The sequence below is a fragment of the Lepidothrix coronata genome, unplaced genomic scaffold, assembly GCF_001604755.1.
Source record: "Lepidothrix coronata isolate B3197 unplaced genomic scaffold, Lepidothrix_coronata-1.0 Scaffold118, whole genome shotgun sequence".
NCBI classification, from domain to species: Eukaryota; Metazoa; Chordata; class Aves; order Passeriformes; family Pipridae; genus Lepidothrix; species Lepidothrix coronata.
The window spans coordinates 209,964-229,297 of NW_016690298.1; the positions used below are offsets into that span (position 1 = coordinate 209,964).

General features: G+C 37.2%; 1 protein-coding gene across 2 annotated transcripts in view; it reads left to right on the top strand.

Moving 5' to 3' along the window:
* The window catches only part of LY75 (lymphocyte antigen 75), a 43,792-nt gene that overhangs the window by 12,960 nt on the left and 11,498 nt on the right, over positions 1-19,334 (top strand). Inside the window, exons 13-25 of one of the 2 annotated variants that reach the window (XM_017825352.1) lie at positions 710-852; positions 6,158-6,239; positions 6,817-6,888; positions 8,258-8,381; positions 8,763-8,798; positions 9,046-9,221; positions 9,793-9,857; positions 10,688-10,764; positions 11,879-12,015; positions 13,040-13,145; positions 15,042-15,202; positions 15,616-15,745; positions 18,179-18,411. In XM_017825352.1, coding sequence (XP_017680841.1) covers positions 710-852; positions 6,158-6,239; positions 6,817-6,888; positions 8,258-8,381; positions 8,763-8,798; positions 9,046-9,221; positions 9,793-9,857; positions 10,688-10,764; positions 11,879-12,015; positions 13,040-13,145; positions 15,042-15,202; positions 15,616-15,745; positions 18,179-18,411 — 1,542 coding nt within the window. The remainder of the gene's footprint in view (positions 1-709; positions 853-6,157; positions 6,240-6,816; positions 6,889-8,257; positions 8,382-8,762; positions 8,799-9,045; positions 9,222-9,792; positions 9,858-10,687; positions 10,765-11,878; positions 12,016-13,039; positions 13,146-15,041; positions 15,203-15,615; positions 15,746-18,178; positions 18,412-19,334) is intronic. The other variant, XM_017825353.1, reaches the window with a different exon arrangement.

Sequence of the window (19,334 nt, forward strand, 5' to 3'; positions counted from 1 at the left end):
CTTGTAAACAGCTCATGTAGCAAAGTGGGGAATCCCAACTTGAATAACAAGGGTGTGGGCAAGCATTCCGAAGGGGTAGGTCTAGCTGATGTGCAGCCTACCTGTCCCATAGTTGATGGACATGACAGCTGGCCCTAGCAGATTCTCCAAAACTGTTGTTGACCAAATGCAGGATGTCTGTGCAGAGAGATCCAGCTGATGGGAATTGGCTTGGACTGAAACCAAGGGGATCAAGTGGAAATGTTAGCTGAGGTGTATGAGCCAAAGTTGCAACTCTGATGCATACAGGTAGCAAAGGGTGTGCCAAAGAACTTCCTTCACCCGCAGCACCCAAGCGAGCACAGTTTCAGTGAACATTAGGCTTTGCAGTTCATAAGTTTGAAAGAACAGCATCCCTTAAAACTTACACTTTGACTTAGAGTTTTGAAATGACTTGGGTGGTGTTTTCTAAAATCTTTCTGGTAAAGAAAAACAGAGAAAGTCTGTCATATGGAATATATTGAGTTTGAAATAAATTTTGTCAGCTAAACTTCAGAGTGTGGCTGTTGTCAAACAAACTGGAAAAAAAAATTATTAAAAAGTGACGTTCTCTCCCTGTGGAAATACCGGTTATTAAATCTCAGGTGATCACATTTGAGTAGTACCAGGAATGTTTTAAAAACGCTGTCACTTGTGTCATTTTGTGCTCTGATGTTTGGCTGTTGTGAAGTTCTTCCACAGTGAAAGAGTGCTGCGAACCAGGACCTGGGAAGAGGCAGAAAGGTTCTGTGAAGCGCTTGGAGGCCATCTGCCTAGTTTTAGTCACTCAGAAGAAGTCAAGGCACTTCATTCTATCCTGAGAAAAATTATAAGGTAACAAACTGGCTGTGCTCTAAAATTTTGATTTCCGTTGCTTTCTGCAGTAGATCGCAAATGCTGCTGCTGACCCCGAATGGCAAGTATGAGACAGTGTGCAGCAACTGTGTTTCCCACAGTAAAAACAGCTAGATGTGGCATTTGAACTGCCTTGCTGGAAAATGTCAGGGGAATACAGCTTGGGTAAATATTTCACATTGCTAGAGGCAGCACAAGAAAAGAGAAATTTATGTAATGGAAGATATTCAAAGCAAGCTAAGTCTCTTGTTAAATAAGTATTTCCTTCTTTATGTTGAATTTTGGCACAACTAGATGGTAGTTGTACCTATTCTTTACTGGTACAGTCTTAAGAGACAAATTATTATTCCAGTTTTGCAGATACACCTCATTTTTATTCATGAAATATTTTATTCATGCTTCCTGACTAAACTGGGTGCTATCTTTTGAAAATATGCATAATGTAGTGTCCAGCAATCTGGTTGGCACAGATCCTATTTGGCATAACTGCAATAACACTATATGGGCATTAGATGGGTGGGCTGAGTTTTCTGGTATCAACAAATTAAATGCTACATAATTTATGAGTTTAAACCTCTATTTTTAATCAAATGAACTGTCACTGCAAAGCTTTATTAGGCATTGGTGTGATGTCAGATCCTTGTGTAATATGTTTTTTTTGATTGACAGCCTGGTTTTTCAGAACTTTTGCCAGCTTAAACTCAAATGCTGCCAGTTATGTGATCTAAATTTTTTCATCAACAAACTAAATCAGGATTATATCAGAAGCTGCCAGCACACAACACTGTGATTAAATTTTAAAACCTGATGACTGAAGAGAGGTCTTCTTGAAAAGACAGTGGACTTTTTTTAGAAGTGCACAAGTCATGAAAATTACTCAGTGTTTATGTTAAGAAGAGAAAAAAGCAAACTTGTATGCTCTATATATAGATAGTTTCGCTTGTGTAAAAGCCACTTGTGATTCCTTTGCTAAATTGACTGAAGTCCCTGAAATAAAAATCAGTGCAGAAATTATTTATAGCTATAGATCTTATTAGACACTTTTGCAATTACAGATTTTGTTTTAGTGTAGCTAATCTACTATGAAATGTGAATAGAGAAGTAACATTTTATTGTCCTACAAGTACTTGGAACTGCTTTTCAGCTTGCAGACCATCTGAGGTATTAATTATAGCTAATGGCCATTTTTTTGTTAGGAGTTTAAAGATGGAGACTTCTGTCTTTCCAGGAAGTCAGCTGATACACAATGCTCCTGCACTTCCCATACTTCAGAAAACTTGAACTTAGTCTGAAAGAAGGAAAGTCCCAGTACTTCAATTTTATTTTACCAGAACTTAAGATAAGGGACAACATACAGAGCCCAATATAAATTGACTTTGCAGTCAGCATTGCAGTGACTACACATGTCAAATATAACTGAAAACACAGTATTTTTGTCTGAGCTAACCCCTTTTTCAGCACTTCAGAACATTCTGAATTGGAATACTACATATTTGATACTGCCTGAAGTATTTTAAATAATGTTTGTTTGTTTAGCTAATATAATTGCTGAAGATATTTATGCTTTTATATTACTCAGAGGTGGTGATTTACATAGCATATTTTGGAGGTCAAGTGTCAAGGGTAGTTTGTCTGAAACTTAAGCTCATTTGAGAAAGGAGATAGGAAACCAACTGAATTATTTCGCCAAGAACAAATAACTTAGCTAACTGGGAGAAATCTTCCTAAGGTAATGTTAGATGTGATTAGCTTCTGGAGTGCGCTGGCATGCAGTTTGTTCATATTCCCTGTATTTAGTCAGTGCAAACTCTGACCTTGAGTATTCATTCAGTGCATTCATTTTGGCTTGGGGAAGGAGCCACACCTCTGCTCTTTTGGTTTCGGGTTTTTTCCCCTTGCACAGTTCTCTGGTGACTCATTGAGAATTATTTGTTTTTAAATGTTAGCAAGAGTCAGTTTGGTTCACCAGGAAAAGGGCAGCTTGCCTAGTCCATTCTGTTCTTTACTCGGATTCCACCTTAGAGGCAAACAAGAGCTAGAATTGCTCCAGCCAAGTCAGGCTATTGCCATTGGAAAGGAAAATGAACTTTGCCTGCCAACCTTCCCCTGTCTGGAAGAAATAGGAGAGAACCTCTTTTCACTTGAAGGGACATGATACAGGCAGAACATATCTGGTTGGGTTACTTCCATTCTTTTAGGACTGTGTTTTTGAGCATTCTGCAGCTTATAGCTGGCAGCAGCCCTGGGCACAGGGAGGGTAATACCTTAGATTGGTTAGAAATAACATTTCAGTGAGGACACCTTACTAGAAAGAAATCAGTTGCCTTTTATATGAACAGTTCTGCTGCTGTAATTGTTCTGAATCAAGAAAGCCTCATGAATACTTGAGTTTGAAAGAAAAAACTGATCTTAACATGCTGGCTAAAAGAGCTGTAAAGCTGAGAGGCAGGCTGTAGTAATTGCATTAATTCAGCTTCTCTTCCACTCAAGAGTAGGTAATTAGCAGGATGTGATTTAGCTAGTGCAGTAGCCTGTTACAGGGGGAAGAACAGAGGTTTAGATGGGATTCATACATAGATTTAGGCCAGTGCTGCCTAAGATTAAATGGTACCTTAAATTGCACCATTAATGAGTTGGCCCAGATGTACACATTAGATTGACTTACAAGTCCCAATAACTTCACTGAGGCTCCTAATCTTGTGTTGGAGCTGACATAAAGGACAGAAAAAATAATTTTTCTCTTTCAGCAGTTAGAATACAACTAGAAAAATTACTGGTTTATAGTCCCTTTACATCAGTCTACACAGTATTTATCCAGTCCTGTAGAACATTGGCTTTTAGGAAGTTTTAGTTCTGTGTGAGAGAAAAGCCACCAGTATTCTGCGGGGATTGCTGGAGATTTAGGATCTTTCATTGTTAATCAGCGTGGAGTCCATTGTAAAGCACAAATTGCACCTATTTTTTAGGTTAAAACTCAGGATAATCTAGGTTTTAGAGACAGTTCCAGGAGTGTAGCTCAAAGAATACTCTGACAGTGATAAATCCATTTTGATACAAATCCGTAGGATGGATTTTAAATGCTTTGCAATGAGAAGACAGATGCCTGAAGCACAAACAAATTCCGTGCTGCAAGCTTAGTTACAATAGAGAGTCTTAATTCGTATTTTTCTTAAATAGTTGCTGGAATTCTTTCCTGTGATGAGATGATAGTATAATTTCAGAGGACTATCAGAAGGCATAAAAGTACTGTCAAGCATAGTGTAGTAGTTGCTGAATTAGTCATGGTCATGTCTGAACAGTTCCGAAAGAAGCAAAATATGTACATTAATATGTAAGAGCCTAGTCAACTGAAAATGTGGTTCTGTTTGCAGGCCAGTAATTGTAAAGTGGGAGAATAGCTAATTCTTGACCTGGCACACTTTTTTTTTTTTGATTCAAATCTATTTATTACCTAAAAGCCAAATACAAGTTGACAGACTTTGAAAAATTGCTCTAGATTCTCAGGTAATTACTGCAAATTACTGCAAATCCTTTTGAAACAAGTTTCTCAAATGGCTGATGCTAAAGGGAACTTTACCAAATAAAATACTATTGCCCTTCTAGGATTACATGTACTTAGCCCACATACTCTGGGCTAAGGTTTTTCCTGGTGCTGCACCATCAGTATTTTCAGGCTATTCAGCATCTTTATGGTCATATGTGTAGAAAGCTAGTGGCACAGCCTTATCAAAGACTTTCTTAACATTGCCTTATGATTTCATAACATTGCTTGGGTGGGTAAGCCTGGGTCTGAGTTCATCCCTCCTTGTAATAAAGTCAGTTTCATAAACTTTCCAAGTTCTGACTTTAAATCTCTTTGTTAAGTTTGTCAGCACTACTTTTTTGGGAGCCTTTTCCAAACTCTGACCTCTGCTGGTCAGACATCTCTTTCCATTTTTGAACCTAAATTTATTTCTGAGATGTGGTTCATTCAGACTTGATGTCCTTTTTGCTCAAATAGCTCCTCTTCTTGGGGGTTTAGTCTCCTAAAATATTATAAAGAATAATTATATCCTTTTCCTGTCTTTCTTTGTAAAGGCTGGACAAGAAAATTTTTAGTTCTTATTAATAGCCTGAACTCTAATTTCCTCAAATGTCCTGTGTTCCTTCTCTGTATTTGATACAACGTGAATTTATGGAATTAGTACTCCTGATACAGTTTTACAAGAGCCCTGTACTGTGGCATCAATACTTTACTATTGCTGTCAGACCACTTTGGTGAGAGTACCTGTTCCACAGCTCTTTTGCAGTAGGGTTTCATGTAGGGTGTGATTTCATAGAAAACTCATGGTCTTTCTCCCCTCTGCTGCTTCCATGTGATACTGTCATTCAGAGAAGTGTCTGTTGCCTTTCTTGGGCAGGGGAGTGGATTAGAGTGAATTATCATAAACTTCAGTAACTAGCACAAAATCAATACTTTGAGAAGTTGCAGTACAAGGCTAACCTTGCAGTTTGACTAGCACATTTAACTTTGTTATAGCATCTTTAGATTCATAAGCAATAGCAAAGAGTATGGTAAAGGTTCTTACTGCAGATTTGAGTATATACATTGTAAACCCATTTTTTCAGGCAACTTAGTATCTTGGAGCACAGTTGAAATTTTGGATTTAAGTATCCCTTGCTTATGAAAAGTGAAGAAGTGAAATGTAGAAAAAAAAGACAGTTCCGACTGGACTGTAATTTCTATTGCCACTCATTTATGCAACCATTGAAATTGATGGTGTTAGGTGCTTATTTAAGTCTGTACCACATTTATGAATGTGCATAATTGAAATAGGTGCCCATGTTTGGTGTGTTTATATCACTGACAAAGCTAAGGGAAATATGATGCCAGTTGTGCTTTGTGAGTAAAAGCTTTTGTGTGATTCGAGAAAGAGTATATTTGAGCTGCTGGTGGAGAGAGAGATGGCCTAAGATGGACAAAAGAGAACCAAGGCATATAAACACTCTCTGTGTGATTGTGGAAGAAAAGTGTAGAAAAGAGACCTTTACATCAAGTGACAACCGATGAAGTGGTGATTCAACCACCAAAGGAATTATCTGAGTTAGTTTTCTTCTGTACAGAAGAGGTCCTAGCCCTTATACCTGTTTTCTCTTTGAACTGCTACGACTTGCAGTAGTAAACCTTTGTTTCTGTGATCAACAGCTGGTTGATCATAAGTAATGCCATGACATAGGTCAGTCTTTTTATTAAATGTGCTGAACCATATGCTTGGCGTAAGATTTTTATCTTGTTTGTTTACAGCAATGACAGATGGGTATGGATTGGAATGAATAAGAGGAGTCCAGATTCTTTAGGAACCTGGCAGTGGAGTGATGATAAACCCGTAAGTTAACTTTTAACCTGGAAACATGATGTCCTGATTTGTTTCAACTTGGGTTGAATTGAAAGTAAATTGATAAATATGTTAATTAGAATATGGCAAATCCTTCAGTAGATTAATAATTCAGAAGAAGATTGTACACTTAAGAGCTATCATCCAGGCGGATTTCCAATTACAAACATATCTTTATAAGGTTAACCTGATTTCTGTCTCCATTTTATTAAAATACTTAATATAGCAGTAGTTAATAGAAATATAGTAGTAAACATCTAAGAGCTGGTGGAGAGAACAAGGTGTCTTCTTGGCACAACAGAGGGGAAGGTTTATCAGTTCATCTCCTTGATATGTCAGACTTCTCCAAAAATATCTTCCTCATTGTAATTGTTTTGTTTGCCTGAAATTGTGAGTTCTCCCCTCCACACAATAACAGATATGGAGACTCAAAATTGATCGAGTGACTGCCATTCAACACATATTTTAATAGTAATAAACATAATGGGACCCCAGGTTTGAATGGTTTTTTCTTGGGTTTACCACAGCAAACAGTGCTGATTCTTTCATCCTGTCCATCACCATGTAGGTGACTAGTGTTGTTATGCCACTCGAGTATCTGGAAGATGAATATGATACAAGAGACTGTGCTGCATTAAAGGTTAGTTTCAAGATTTTTAATAACAACATGCATATTTTTACTTGGAAGTACTTGGAAAAAATACTTTCTCCAGGCGTATATTGAATTTAGGTTGAGATGTTTTCTTAACATAGTGAAAAAGCTGCTAGTGTTCCCTTTATCAATATACACCTGTTACTGATTATCCTTATTCAAATAGCTTTTTGTGAACCAAGCACTGTGCTAATGATAACTTTTCATAAGACTTCTTTTGAACCTTTTTAACTACAAAATATATTAGTAACAATGCTGTTTGCTATTGCATAATGCCATACTGTGTATCTCTAGTATATTAAACTCTTAGGGATGTATCATGGCATCTAAAACAAAAAAGCAGAGCCCTACCTGTAACTTTCTAAAATCTAAATTAGTTTTTCTGAACTGCAAATTAAGAAAAATTTTGAAACCTGAAGTAGGGGAATGCAGTAGCCAGGATAGAGCATGTGTTTGTGTTTATTTTGCGTATTTCCTTGTTTACTGGTGAAATTGACTGTAAGTGCCATGTTGGTTTTTAATTTCAAATATCAGACCTCTGCTTAATTCCTGATTATGTTCTTTGTTACTTAATTTAGTCTTGATGGCATGAGATTTAAAATGGCCTTTAACTTTTCTGAAGCATCACCTGACTTTTTACAACATCATTCCAATACCATCCCTTTTAATGTAATTAGAACCACCTCTGCTTTTAGGACTTAATAAAGGAAAGGATAATTGCATCCCTTTGCTTCTGTTCTCAGCCATTTCCCTCAGTCTCTTCTGCTGTGCTCATTACCCCAGACTTGAGAAGCTGGTTCAGCACTGAGCTCCTAAAAATTTTAGACTAAGGAGAGCGGTTTGAAGGGGATGCTGTGAATGTAGTAACTTTCCTCTCCTACCTGCTAGTTATAGACATGTTATTTCAGTAGATGATAAGAAATTCTCCTTACTGGAGACATCAGCAAGAGCAAAGTCAGTTCTTTAAACTTGATTGTAAGAAATAATCTTAAATAAGAAAGATTATTTCTGTGCCAGTTTCAGCAGAAATGAGAATCATTTCAGGGGAACAAGTGGCAGTAGATAATTTAATAACAAGCATCTATGAGATCCTGTGTGCCACAGAAACCCTAAGAAATAATATTGCTAGAAAAGATTTGTATGTAACTGACCTTAAGCCTTTACCTAATTCCTTCATGTGGGGAGTTACAGTTGAAGTTAGAGTTGTATCTGTTTATTTTTTGCAAAATATACTATGGGACTAACAACACCATAAAATACACTGACTTTGGCAAAGTACTTTTTTAATACAGTGTAATTCGACATTTCAGAGGCCTATGCTGTGCTAACTCTGTTCTCTGTTTCTACTTTTATACAGACCACCCAGTTTTCACGGAGGTCATTTTGGAGATTTTATTTCCATGAAGGCAGAGACCTGGAATTTTACTTCAGGCCTTTTGATTGTGAAGCTAAACTTGAATGGGTCTGCCAGATAACAAAAGGTAAACTGCAGTTACATCCATTTGTTCATATAAAGAGTTTATTACAACTGAGTTGTCAGTATTGCCCAATAATAGATGTTTCAGGGGATGAAGCTTTCTTGTTGTGGTGGGATACCGGTAGATACACTACTTAGATGCTTGTATTCTGCTTGAGAGATTAAAAAAACCCAGAGATGTTTAAGACAGAGGTATGCAATACTCCATTAATTTTACCTCAGCTCATTTTAAACTATTAAACCTGTGTGTGATTTCCTTCTCCTTATGTTTTTTCCATCATGAATACTGAGAAATATGAGTACTAACCATCACTTCCGTTATTGGTGGCTGCAGTCTTGGTAGAGGGTGAACTCTAAGTGACTGTTCCTTTTTTCCTTTGGACAGGTAGCACTCCAAAGACACCTGAGTGGTATATACCAGGTAAATGGACTTCTTGTGTATTCTTCCACTATGGTTGTTTATACTCAATATCTTTTATTAGTGTTGTTACATTGCTGCTGCAATACCTGTTTGATACCAGGAAAGGTTATGATGGACAGAATTTGATTCTGAGAGAGTTTAGAATGCAGAGTGTTGACTCTGTCAAACTGAGATTTCTTACTACATTCAGAAAAGGATTAGTTTTTCAGAATTGATTTCTTACACATGTGATATTTCTTCTGTGTAGATGAAATTGGAATTCATGGAGCCCCACTTGTTGTTGATGGAGCAGAGCTGTGGTTTGTACCAGATAAGAATTTGAGCTACCAGGAAGCTATTTTCTACTGTCAAAAAAATGATAGTGATTTAGCCTCAGTGGAGTCTTACCCTAAACTCAGGGCAATACTGTCTCAAATAGAGAAGGTAAGGTGGTGTAATCTCTTTTAACAGTTACTTTACGCTGTAGGGAAATTTTCTTGCCAGGTTTTCCGATATAACAAAATGTTAATCCCTAATTTCTTTCTTTTTCCTTTTGGCCTCTCAGTTATACTGAAAGGGAAAAGATGAATTAAAAGAGAATTATTTTAATGGCAGCCTTGTAAAAAATTTTTTAAATAGAAAAGTAGACTTAAAAACATGAAAAAAACCAAACCCCTCTAAATGGACAAAAAGTGTCATAACAAGACCACTGTATAAGCATCTCATTGTCTGCAGATATTTCATTAACAGTTGTGGCAGTTCTTAATTTTATGCACGGGACAAGACATAATTTTTCACCCAATGAGAAGATTTAATTATAATGCATGATGGTCTGATAGGCTTTGCTGAAAGGGGTTTGTGGTATTCATAGCATGAAAGTACACCCTTCTAAGGAATCTTACAAAAATGTTTCAATACCTCTGTGACTAATTTTGTCATTGCTTTATCTTTAGTAGAGTGTGGAGCTCTTTCTCTGTGGGTTATAAAATGCTGGGTTTTGGTTTTTTTTCCACAGTTATCAAACAGTGAACAGAAGTGGTGGCTGAAGTTTATTGATTATGGCTACAGCTATCATTCACCGTATGTAGAACAATTATAAGATGCTTTATTGCAAACTTGGTGTGCTTTTCAAGAATACAGTGAACTAGAATAGTTGATTCAGAGTAATTTAATAATAACTGAATTAATAATCTATTTCTTTTGCCTCTATCAGAGCCTCTGGATTTTGGGCTTTTGGGTTTAGAGACCTTAGTCTTGTCATGGGAATCCTTGAAATCTGTAGTCCTAGTAGCTAATGTATTCCCTTGATCTTTAAAATGCTTTTATTGGATTTTTAAATCCACTTCTATGTTATGTTAATACTTGCAGAACTGACAAAACCAAAAAGCCCTGTCTGTTGACTTTGAAAACATGTGAGGAATACCTGAGAACACGGAATAGGAAATTGGTTTAAAACATCAGTCTTTCAGTTAAGTCTTGGAGGGCTTTTAGTATAGTCCTGTAGAGTTGAGATGACTCACAGCAAGCCTTGCTTCATGCTCTTCATGGCTGCAGAGAAGATCCACTGGCGTCTTAGAAGGAAAGTCCTTCACTTTCCAAAATATTACAGAAATATACTACTGTGAAAAGAAAACCAGAGTTATTGCCCATTTCCCTCACTTGTCCTGACTATGTGCTCTGATTTCAGCATGGTGATAACTAACCTCACTCTGCACATCTCAACAAAGTTAATTTGAGCATGGTACATACCTACTGAACCTGCCATGTATTTATTCCTAGTCTAGTTTTTGTAGGGCATCTAGAAACAGTTACCAGCCCAAATTTCTGTGTGCACTGATTCTGTTGCTGTCAGAGTTTCCCCTTGAAGGTCACATTGGATTGGAGATTAACTCTGAAATATTTATATCCAGTTTACAGTTATTTCCACGCTTCCATGATAGATTCCTGAGAGAATGCTGGTATGTTTCTCGAAAGAACTGGTATAGAGGTAAGGCTGTTTTAATTTTTTTACCCCATCTGTCATTACTATATTTTTTTTTTAAAAAAAAGAAGTAATTACCATTCTGCCCAAATTCTTATATTGGATGCAAATGATATTGAATTAGGAGTGAATGCTTCTTCATGATAATCTGATTGAATTTTGAATCATTTATTACCTCCTCATGATAGAAGCCATGGGTAATATTTCTTGATGATCAGAGGCAAACCTGAATTCAGATGACAAATTTTGATGACTGATTGTCATTCTTTTTGCAACATACATTAATAAGGTAAAATCTCGATTTGGTGGCTACCTTTCTATGTTTATGCTAAGTATCCTGAGCTCTGGAATTTAAGTCTGAGAGTTGTGTTAGTTAAAGCAGGTTTGACTGCATACTTGCAACCATATATACATCTGGAGGTGCAAATCTCATTATGTAGTGGAGTCATACCGTAAGAGCTATACAAATTAATGGAAAAGCCAGCTGGTGGTACTTGAAGCTTATTTCCTTTTTTCAACACTGTTTTATATTGGGGAAAATCTGTAACTTCTGGAGAAGATGCTCCTCCTGTCTACTACCATTTTGACTTTAAATCACATTTTCCCCAACATTCAGTTCATATGCTGCTGAACTGTTTTCATCTCTATTAACCAAAAATTGCTCTTGACTTGGAAGTCAGTCCAGTTACTGTAGAAGTCATGTAAAGCAGTGCAGGCTTGATGCTCTCTATGTAGATGCTAAGGGATTCCTTTTGGCTTTAATGACATTTAGGTCACACCCTCTATGCCAGAATATGAGATTAGTCCTCATATACAAAATCTTTTTTCATTATTTTTCTGTTTTCAAGTTTTCTCTGCCTATGTGAAGTGTTACTACTGGAAATAAGGGTCAGACTCTGTTTTTTTAGGAATTTTATATTACTGTCCAGTATAAATCATTTACCTTTGCCTTTTTCTCTACTGTTATTTTTAGTGCTTTAGATTGCATAGTAGTTCACTGTGGTTGCACTGAAAAGGACTTCCCTTCAGATTGGTCTTTGTCATGTCATAAAGTATGGATGGGAATTGGAATGTGATGTGACATTACCATAACTGCTTTTTAAAACTTCTATTTCTGCAGACTACCCAGTGAACTGTAATGTGAAACTACCCTTCATCTGTGAAAAAAATAATGCCTCCTTACTAGAGAAACATGATCCCAGTTACCGCCCAGTCAGAGGAGGTTGCCGTGAAGGCTGGCATCAGTTCCGGAATAAGGTACAGTGATAATACAGATTCATCATCCTTACCTGTTTTTCATTTCCAGTTAGATGGAATGCTCTTGTGAAAGAAATGAGGAGGTAGCCCCTGTGTTGAGGAATGAAGTAGGCTTTTGAAAACTATGAAAACTATGTGTAGTGATTAAAGTAATCTCCCTCACTTCTCTCTTATTCAGGATTGCTAGTTTCTTAATTTCAAAGCATTCATTTTCGGCTTTTTTTGCTTTCCCATCACCATGTGTTTAGGTCCAAGAACATTTATTGTGTTGTGTTGTCTAATCTTGAGCTCTACTTGAATGAAGAGAAGGATTAGAAAGGGAGAGGATGAGGTTTCTGTGGCAGAAGCATCTTGATTCTCTTGCTGAGTAATCGTAGGCAGGCAGCAAGCTGGTGGACAGTTTCCTAACTTGCCTTAAGGACTTAAATCACTTAAGAATTTGAATCAGCTTTTAAGAATTAACCAGCAGATCAGAAGCCGTAATATAGTCTGTTTCAGTCATATGTTTTAGGCAGTCATCTAAAGTCTTAGTCTTAGTGAGACTCATTCCTGTTGTTTGGTCCACCATTATTCTGCATATGTCCATCAAATCTGCAAATTTACTTCATGTCATTGCATAATAATGCTTTTGTGAGTTCCCATGTAGTTTTCCCCAAAACATAATTACAATACAAGGCATTACAATACAGGTTCCTCTCCCAACACTAAATGACTGTAGAGTTCATGTGTTCTCTTTCCTAAAGCAGTACATGATTCTGATGTAGCCAATAAAAATTATTGAATTCTAATCCTCAGTGAATGAGGAGTTAGTCAATGGGATCATTTTATATTTAGCTATCCTGCTGAATCTAATAAATGCTTGCAGCTAGTATCAAGTTCCTTGCTTCCTGCAAAAAATAATTATATGTTGTTGCAGGAAATGAGAAGTGGGTTTTTAGGGTTGGTTTAAGAACCTTTTCATATTGAGTTATTTTTTAAGCAGACTGGTAAGATGAAAATCAGTTTCATTATGTTTGTTTTGCAGTGTTTCCTGAAGATGAACCCTGAATATTTAACATTTAATGCAGCTAATGAAAAGTGTGTAACTTTTGGAGGCTCTCTTCCATCTATCTCAGATCAAACTGAGCAAGGTACGATGGTGAACTGGGGGCACTTTTAATATGCAGCTTCACTTCTGAATTCAGAATAGTTCTGCTTAAGAACTTGAACATGAAATCATTTGGTTATCTACAGGCATACTGGGAACATTCTAAAAATCCAGGACCAGTTAAAAATATGTGGTCTATTGTTTGCTTCACTGGAAACATAACATGGAAATGCAGTCTGCAGATGTTTGAGCCAGTTTGAAGAGCAGCTTCTCTATATGATCTTGACTTGCTGTAACAAGAAAAAAAATTGTAAAACTTTGCATTAAGAGTTGAATATAGAAGGGTCATCACTGAGTGAAGAATTCCCATGTTTTGCTTTGCAAGTTAAGACATAATTGAGACTGTAGACTTTGCTCTGTGAAAACTACCTTGGGAGCTGCTTCCAAGTCAAGCTCAGCTGTCTGTGTGGGAACAAGGTGGCAAACACAATGCCTGCTGGACCACGTAGGACCCTCTGTGTCTGTGTGTGCCACGCAGCTTAATATGGCAGTGCATCCAAACTGACCACCTGCAGGCTCTCCAGGGCACTGATGGGAGGATGGAAGGCAGGAGGACTGCAAAACACAGAACTGTTCCACCTCTCTGCTGTCTTGCCAGCTAGAGTCAATGAGGGGAATGCAGTGAGGAAGAAATGGGTACACATTGGCTGCACATAATGTTCAGCAATAAATCACTGAATGATACAGCTGAATTTGCAACTATATTCTTGTGGGTAATTAAGAGTTCTCTGGGGGTATAGCTGAAGTAGCTCGGTTGAATTCAAGCCAATAACCTCTTGCCAAACAAAATACCATTAGTAGACTAGAGAGGTCACTAGTGTACCTGCAGGCAGCAACTGAATGGTATTTTTTTTAACTTCTGCTTTTGGGGAGGAATAAGGTCATATACAGGAACATACATGTCTGAGGCCTGCATGTTTTTGGATGCTTTTAAGATTGCAAAACTATAGCCATTCTGAAATGTTACACAGCAGGATCTTCTGTGTGATTTGGTGCATATGAAAGTGCTTGTTATTGTTTCTTGTTTGTTTTTCTTTCCCCCATGTAGTGGAGGTCATCTATATGGAAAGAAGACACAGTCTTTTAAAGAAGTGTGTCTCTTTCTGTAGGCTGCCTCTACGCTTCCCAGTGGCATTAGGTCGCTGACATAATCAGCACAGCCAGGCATTAGCTCTGACATAGTCTGGCATGTGGCCAATGGTTAAAACATGTCAGCAGTAGCTAATTACATAGCTTCAGTTTGTCTTCCTAATCTAGTCAAGATTAGTGAATGCCTTTGGTGCCTGCTGGGTTACCAAAGCCCATTGTTTCTTGCCACAATGCTCATTAAGAGGGATCTGATTTAAGGTTTGCCTAGCTGAATTTTTTCCAACTAAACCTGATTTCTTTTGTCTTGTCCTGCTTTCTGTGATGGTAGGGTGGAAAAACTCTGCCAGAATCTTAAAACTGTTCTGATTTATAGTATATGGAGAGAAAGATGGGAGATAAGACTTCATCAATTCAGAGAGGGCAGGAGGGAGCTCTTCTATTATCTCTGTAGGGAGACAGTAGAAGATCTTGCAGACTTGCGGAAATGCAGCTTTTGAAATTTAGATGTAAGTGCAAGAATACAGAGTAGTGGGCAGAGAAACAGGTTAAATCTGCTTCTCAGCTCAGAAATTGAAGGACAAATGCCAGTAGCCTGCTCCTTGCAGATAAAATCAGTATGAAAGGTGTTACCATATGGAAGTAAGGGATGGTAAGCATTTGGCAATCATGGAGGGTTGGGAAAATTAATACGAACAGGTGTTGCATTATCTTTCTTATGTGAACTGTTTTTTCAGATGTTTACTGTTGTTTTCTGAACCACAGTATGTATATTTACTGTTCTGCCCAACAGATTATATAACATCCTTGCTTCCTGGTATGCCAAAAGATATTTGGATTGGTTTACAGTTTCTGTTCAGCACAAGAGAAAACAAATGGATAGATGAGAGCAGACTGATGTATAGTAATTTTCACCCGCTCCTGACAGGAAGATTAAGGAAAATTCCACTGGATGTAAGTTCTGGCTTTTGACTTCTCTTGCCTATTGAGAACTGTATCCAAAAAAAAAAAAAGGCATTGGAACTGTATCCTTAAAAAAAATAAACAAAACCCAAACCAAAAAAACATGTAACAGGCAAAATCCCCTAGTTAGTCATTTTAATTGGCCAACAAGATGACTGACAGTAATGGAGTTCTGTTTACCTTTATTTGGATGACAACTTCTGAAGTGTATTTAACTTAGGAAATCTTTCTAAGTCCAGGCACCTGGTAGTGTTTGTAAAACAGGTAAGCTGTATTGCACCACTCCTTTGAAACTTCTTAAACAAGTTCAGACAGCTGGGGTTCTCCTAGCCTCATGTTACTTCATCTCTACACAAGTATGTTTATGCCTTATTTAGACTGATAAGGGTATTTCTCTCTCTCAGCTTTTTGATGAAGAATTTAACAATCAGTGCGGTGTAATCCTCAATGATCCCAAATCACAGTATGCTGGAACATGGAATTTCACTGCTTGTGCTGACAGGCACTTCTTGGGTATATGCCAACGTCCTGTAGGTAAGTCTGAAGAGTCAAAATAAATTACAGCCAGAGTTTTCACTTAAAGTGCATGTGCCAGGAGACTTTTTAATGCATGTAAATTATTTCACTTGAAGAGCAGGATTCTTGTAGAGACTGAGCAGATAAATTTAGGAAAAGCAGAGTGTGGAGGATGATCTGGAACCTATTTTGTCAGACATTCAGAATTTTCCCTATAGTTTTTTATAGCCCAGTTCAGAGGGAATCTGTTTTCCTGAGAGTCTGTGTGGTTTCAGGGGAATCATACTTCAGCAGATGGGTATAGAGGTGATGTACATCAAGGGGTGGAACAAGTGACTCCGTTCTCCTTCTCAGAACTGTGGAAGTGAGAAGCCCCGGGAAGGAATCTCACAATATTTCTATGTTCCTTAAACGTATCCTGTGTTTCTTAGTACTATCAGAATATAAGGTATCACAGACTCTTAAAGTTGAAATGGGTCTCTCCAGAGCAAACTTGAGGGCTTACATGGAGAGTGATGATTTGGAGTGATGCAGCTTTCCCTAGCTTCATACAGATCCATTGGTGTGAGTAGGATTTCTTAATCTGAACTAAAAATAATATTCAGATGTAGCCACGTGGGTTGGCCAATGCCAACTACTGGAATAAGATCAAACACATTTAGTTATTATATGCATTTAATTACTGCTATGGGCTAATGTTCAGCACACCCACTTCTGAGTGAGTTCCTTTATATAAATAATCCTTTTAAGTAAAGAGCATGCTATCTTCTAAAAAAATAGAAAAAACCAAACCAAAAAAAACCCTAGGTGTATAAAACACGCAAGAATATGCCCACCTTCATTCTCAAATACGCAGAGATTTCCACCTCCCACCCCTCCACCTCCATTTAACATATAAAATCTTCTTTACTTCAGTGCCAAATACTTCAGAAATTTCAGATATTGAGATTAGAAGTCTGGATGAAAGAGATGTAAAAATTTGAAAAGGAGATTTTTATGAATAGGGGGTTGACAGTGTATCTGTTTATATCAATATCTTGTTAGTCTGGGATGACTAAATACTAAGTGCTTCTTTGCCATAGCTATAGAAGATGTAATGAGAAAGGTTTTTAGACTGACAGAATGTGTCCTGTATTGTCTGGTCTTATATCATCATTGTGTTAGGGATCTAAGGATAACTTGGGTTGGAAGGGAACTCAGCAGGTTGCAGCAACAGTTGTGAGAGAGTCCAGGTTGCCTAGGGCTTTATCCTAGGGAAAAGAACAATTCATGTTTATTGGAAATCTTAGCATGATTGTGATTTGCAGAATTTTTTGAGACTGTAATCACCAGCAATAATTTTTTCAGAAATGAACATTTTACTTACTGCCTTGTTTACAATTTGGTACCCTTTGATGAGTGATGGCACCCTGGGTTCTGTGGTTATATTCTGTAGCTGTTTACTAAATTAAAGCATTTGGCAACAGACACAAACCACTTGAAACAATCTGTTTCAGCCTTGTCACTCTTCTGCTCTATTGAAACCTGTAAATATCAAATTAATATTGTGTTTCTATCATCTTATGGTTTGGAAAATGGCCCTGTCAGCCTCTCAATCAACATTTACATCCTGTTATTTATGAAGTGATTCTCCTTCCTCCCTCATGAGCCTTTTCCTGCTTGAGATATTTTAAATATTAGGGGTTTCTACCTTTTGGAGAGCAAATTTGTTTTTGGTTGTGTATAAAATTTTTGGGGTTACCATTTGTATGCTTTAACTTACCATCCACGGGAATATTTGTATCTTTTATTAACTCCAGTTGTCATGCATTGCTGAGCTGTATGCTATCAGGTATGATGCTGATAACTGTGATAACACTCAGTGCTTGGAGCACAAATAGTGAATTATATCCCTCCCTATGCAAGGTGGATTTTCTGCAATTACTTAAGCACACGTGGAGGCAAAATCAGTTCTCACTATACTCATGGATGGCAGTAAGGAATTCTGGGACTGTGTGGTACCAGTATCTGCATAAAGTTTTGGGGTCCATTAGATTTGCATAAGCTACAGGCTCCACAGAGATGAGTCAAGTTTAGCTGTTGCTGTGTTGCAGCAGAGAGCAGTCACCTTCTCCCATTTGTGTATAATTAAAGTTATATAATATGTTTTTAATTCAATATATTATTTAGCAGTTAGTTAAAACTGTCAGATATAAATAGATGTGAACCTAATTTGAGAAAAAAGATACTTTAAACTACATTGAATGAAAATAATACTTATTTTTAAATATGTAATTTTCTGTCTAAAGTGTCAAAGATACTTGCTTCTAACTATAATTATAGCATAATCTACTGTCTAAGATTTTTTTTCCAGGTGTTATTCAAAAAGATTTTTCTGATTGTTACAGAGACATTGGGAGTTAAATATATATTACAGTGTTTAACTACCTAATTACTGGATTTCTCTTTTATGTATAGGAACTTCTGATAACCAGACAGAGCAAGTCATTAATGAAACATTGAGCTATCAAGATGTTCAATACATGGTAATTCTGAAGAATTTGTCCTGGAATGATGCAGTGGCTGCATGCATAAATAACAAGATGCAGCTGGTTAGCATCACAGATCAGTTCCAGCAGGCTTTTCTTGCTGTTCAGGCAGCCCTTTATAATTACCCACTCTGGATTGGACTCTTCAGCAGAGATGTAAGTTTTGGTTTTCCCTCAGACTATGGCTTAAGGTAATTTTGAGACTTATGTGAAACAGAACCTGAGTTAAAGAAATGCAGTGAAAAATTAGTTTCTAGGGTAACTGTTTTCATTTAGGGATAAGCATCTGGAGTGTCTCAAGATTAATGTTTTAAACCCTCAGTTCTTCAAGTTACATAGTTCTTGAATTCCACTGGATGAATTGATGATGATGATGATGATGATAAATTCTTTTAAAGGACTACTGATGTAGGGATATATTGTAGGGTGGCAGCAACATAGGTTGCTGAATCATCTTTGTCTCTTTTGTAAACAAACAAGTAATTAGTGTTGCCATTTAATATCATTGCCACTGTTTACAGTACCTCTCTAGAAAGATGACCCAAAATCTGTTTTGGAAGGGAGAAACTAGAAGTGGCAAATAAAATCCAAAGTGAATCATTGAACACTTCTGGAGATACATTTCTGAAGCTTAATGTAGATTCTGTTGTTACTTCATGATATTTGTGTCTATGTTTTGAGTTTGAGGGAGACATTCCTGAGACAGGTCAGTGGGTTTTTCTTTTTCCTTCTGTCTGTTCTGTCAAAAGAATTTGAAAAAATACAGGAGGTGCTGTTTTTTGCTCTTATTAGCTGGAGGACCTCTTGAAAATCTTTATTGTGGATTAAGAGCTGTCTCAACTGTTAATGAAATGCTTTGGGCTTGCTTGCAGGGTTTGTCTTTTTGTCACGCACATGAGTCTGGAGGTAATTGCAAGAAAAAAGTTAGAATTTTTTTAGCAGTGACTTATACAGAGTTTGGTGGTGTTCACTCAGCGTCTGTGGTGTTATGTTTTTCCAGTGTCCATAATGGACTACTGAGTACTCTAGCAAAGTAGGGGGAAAACATAAAAAATTGAATGTATACTTTATGGAGAGTA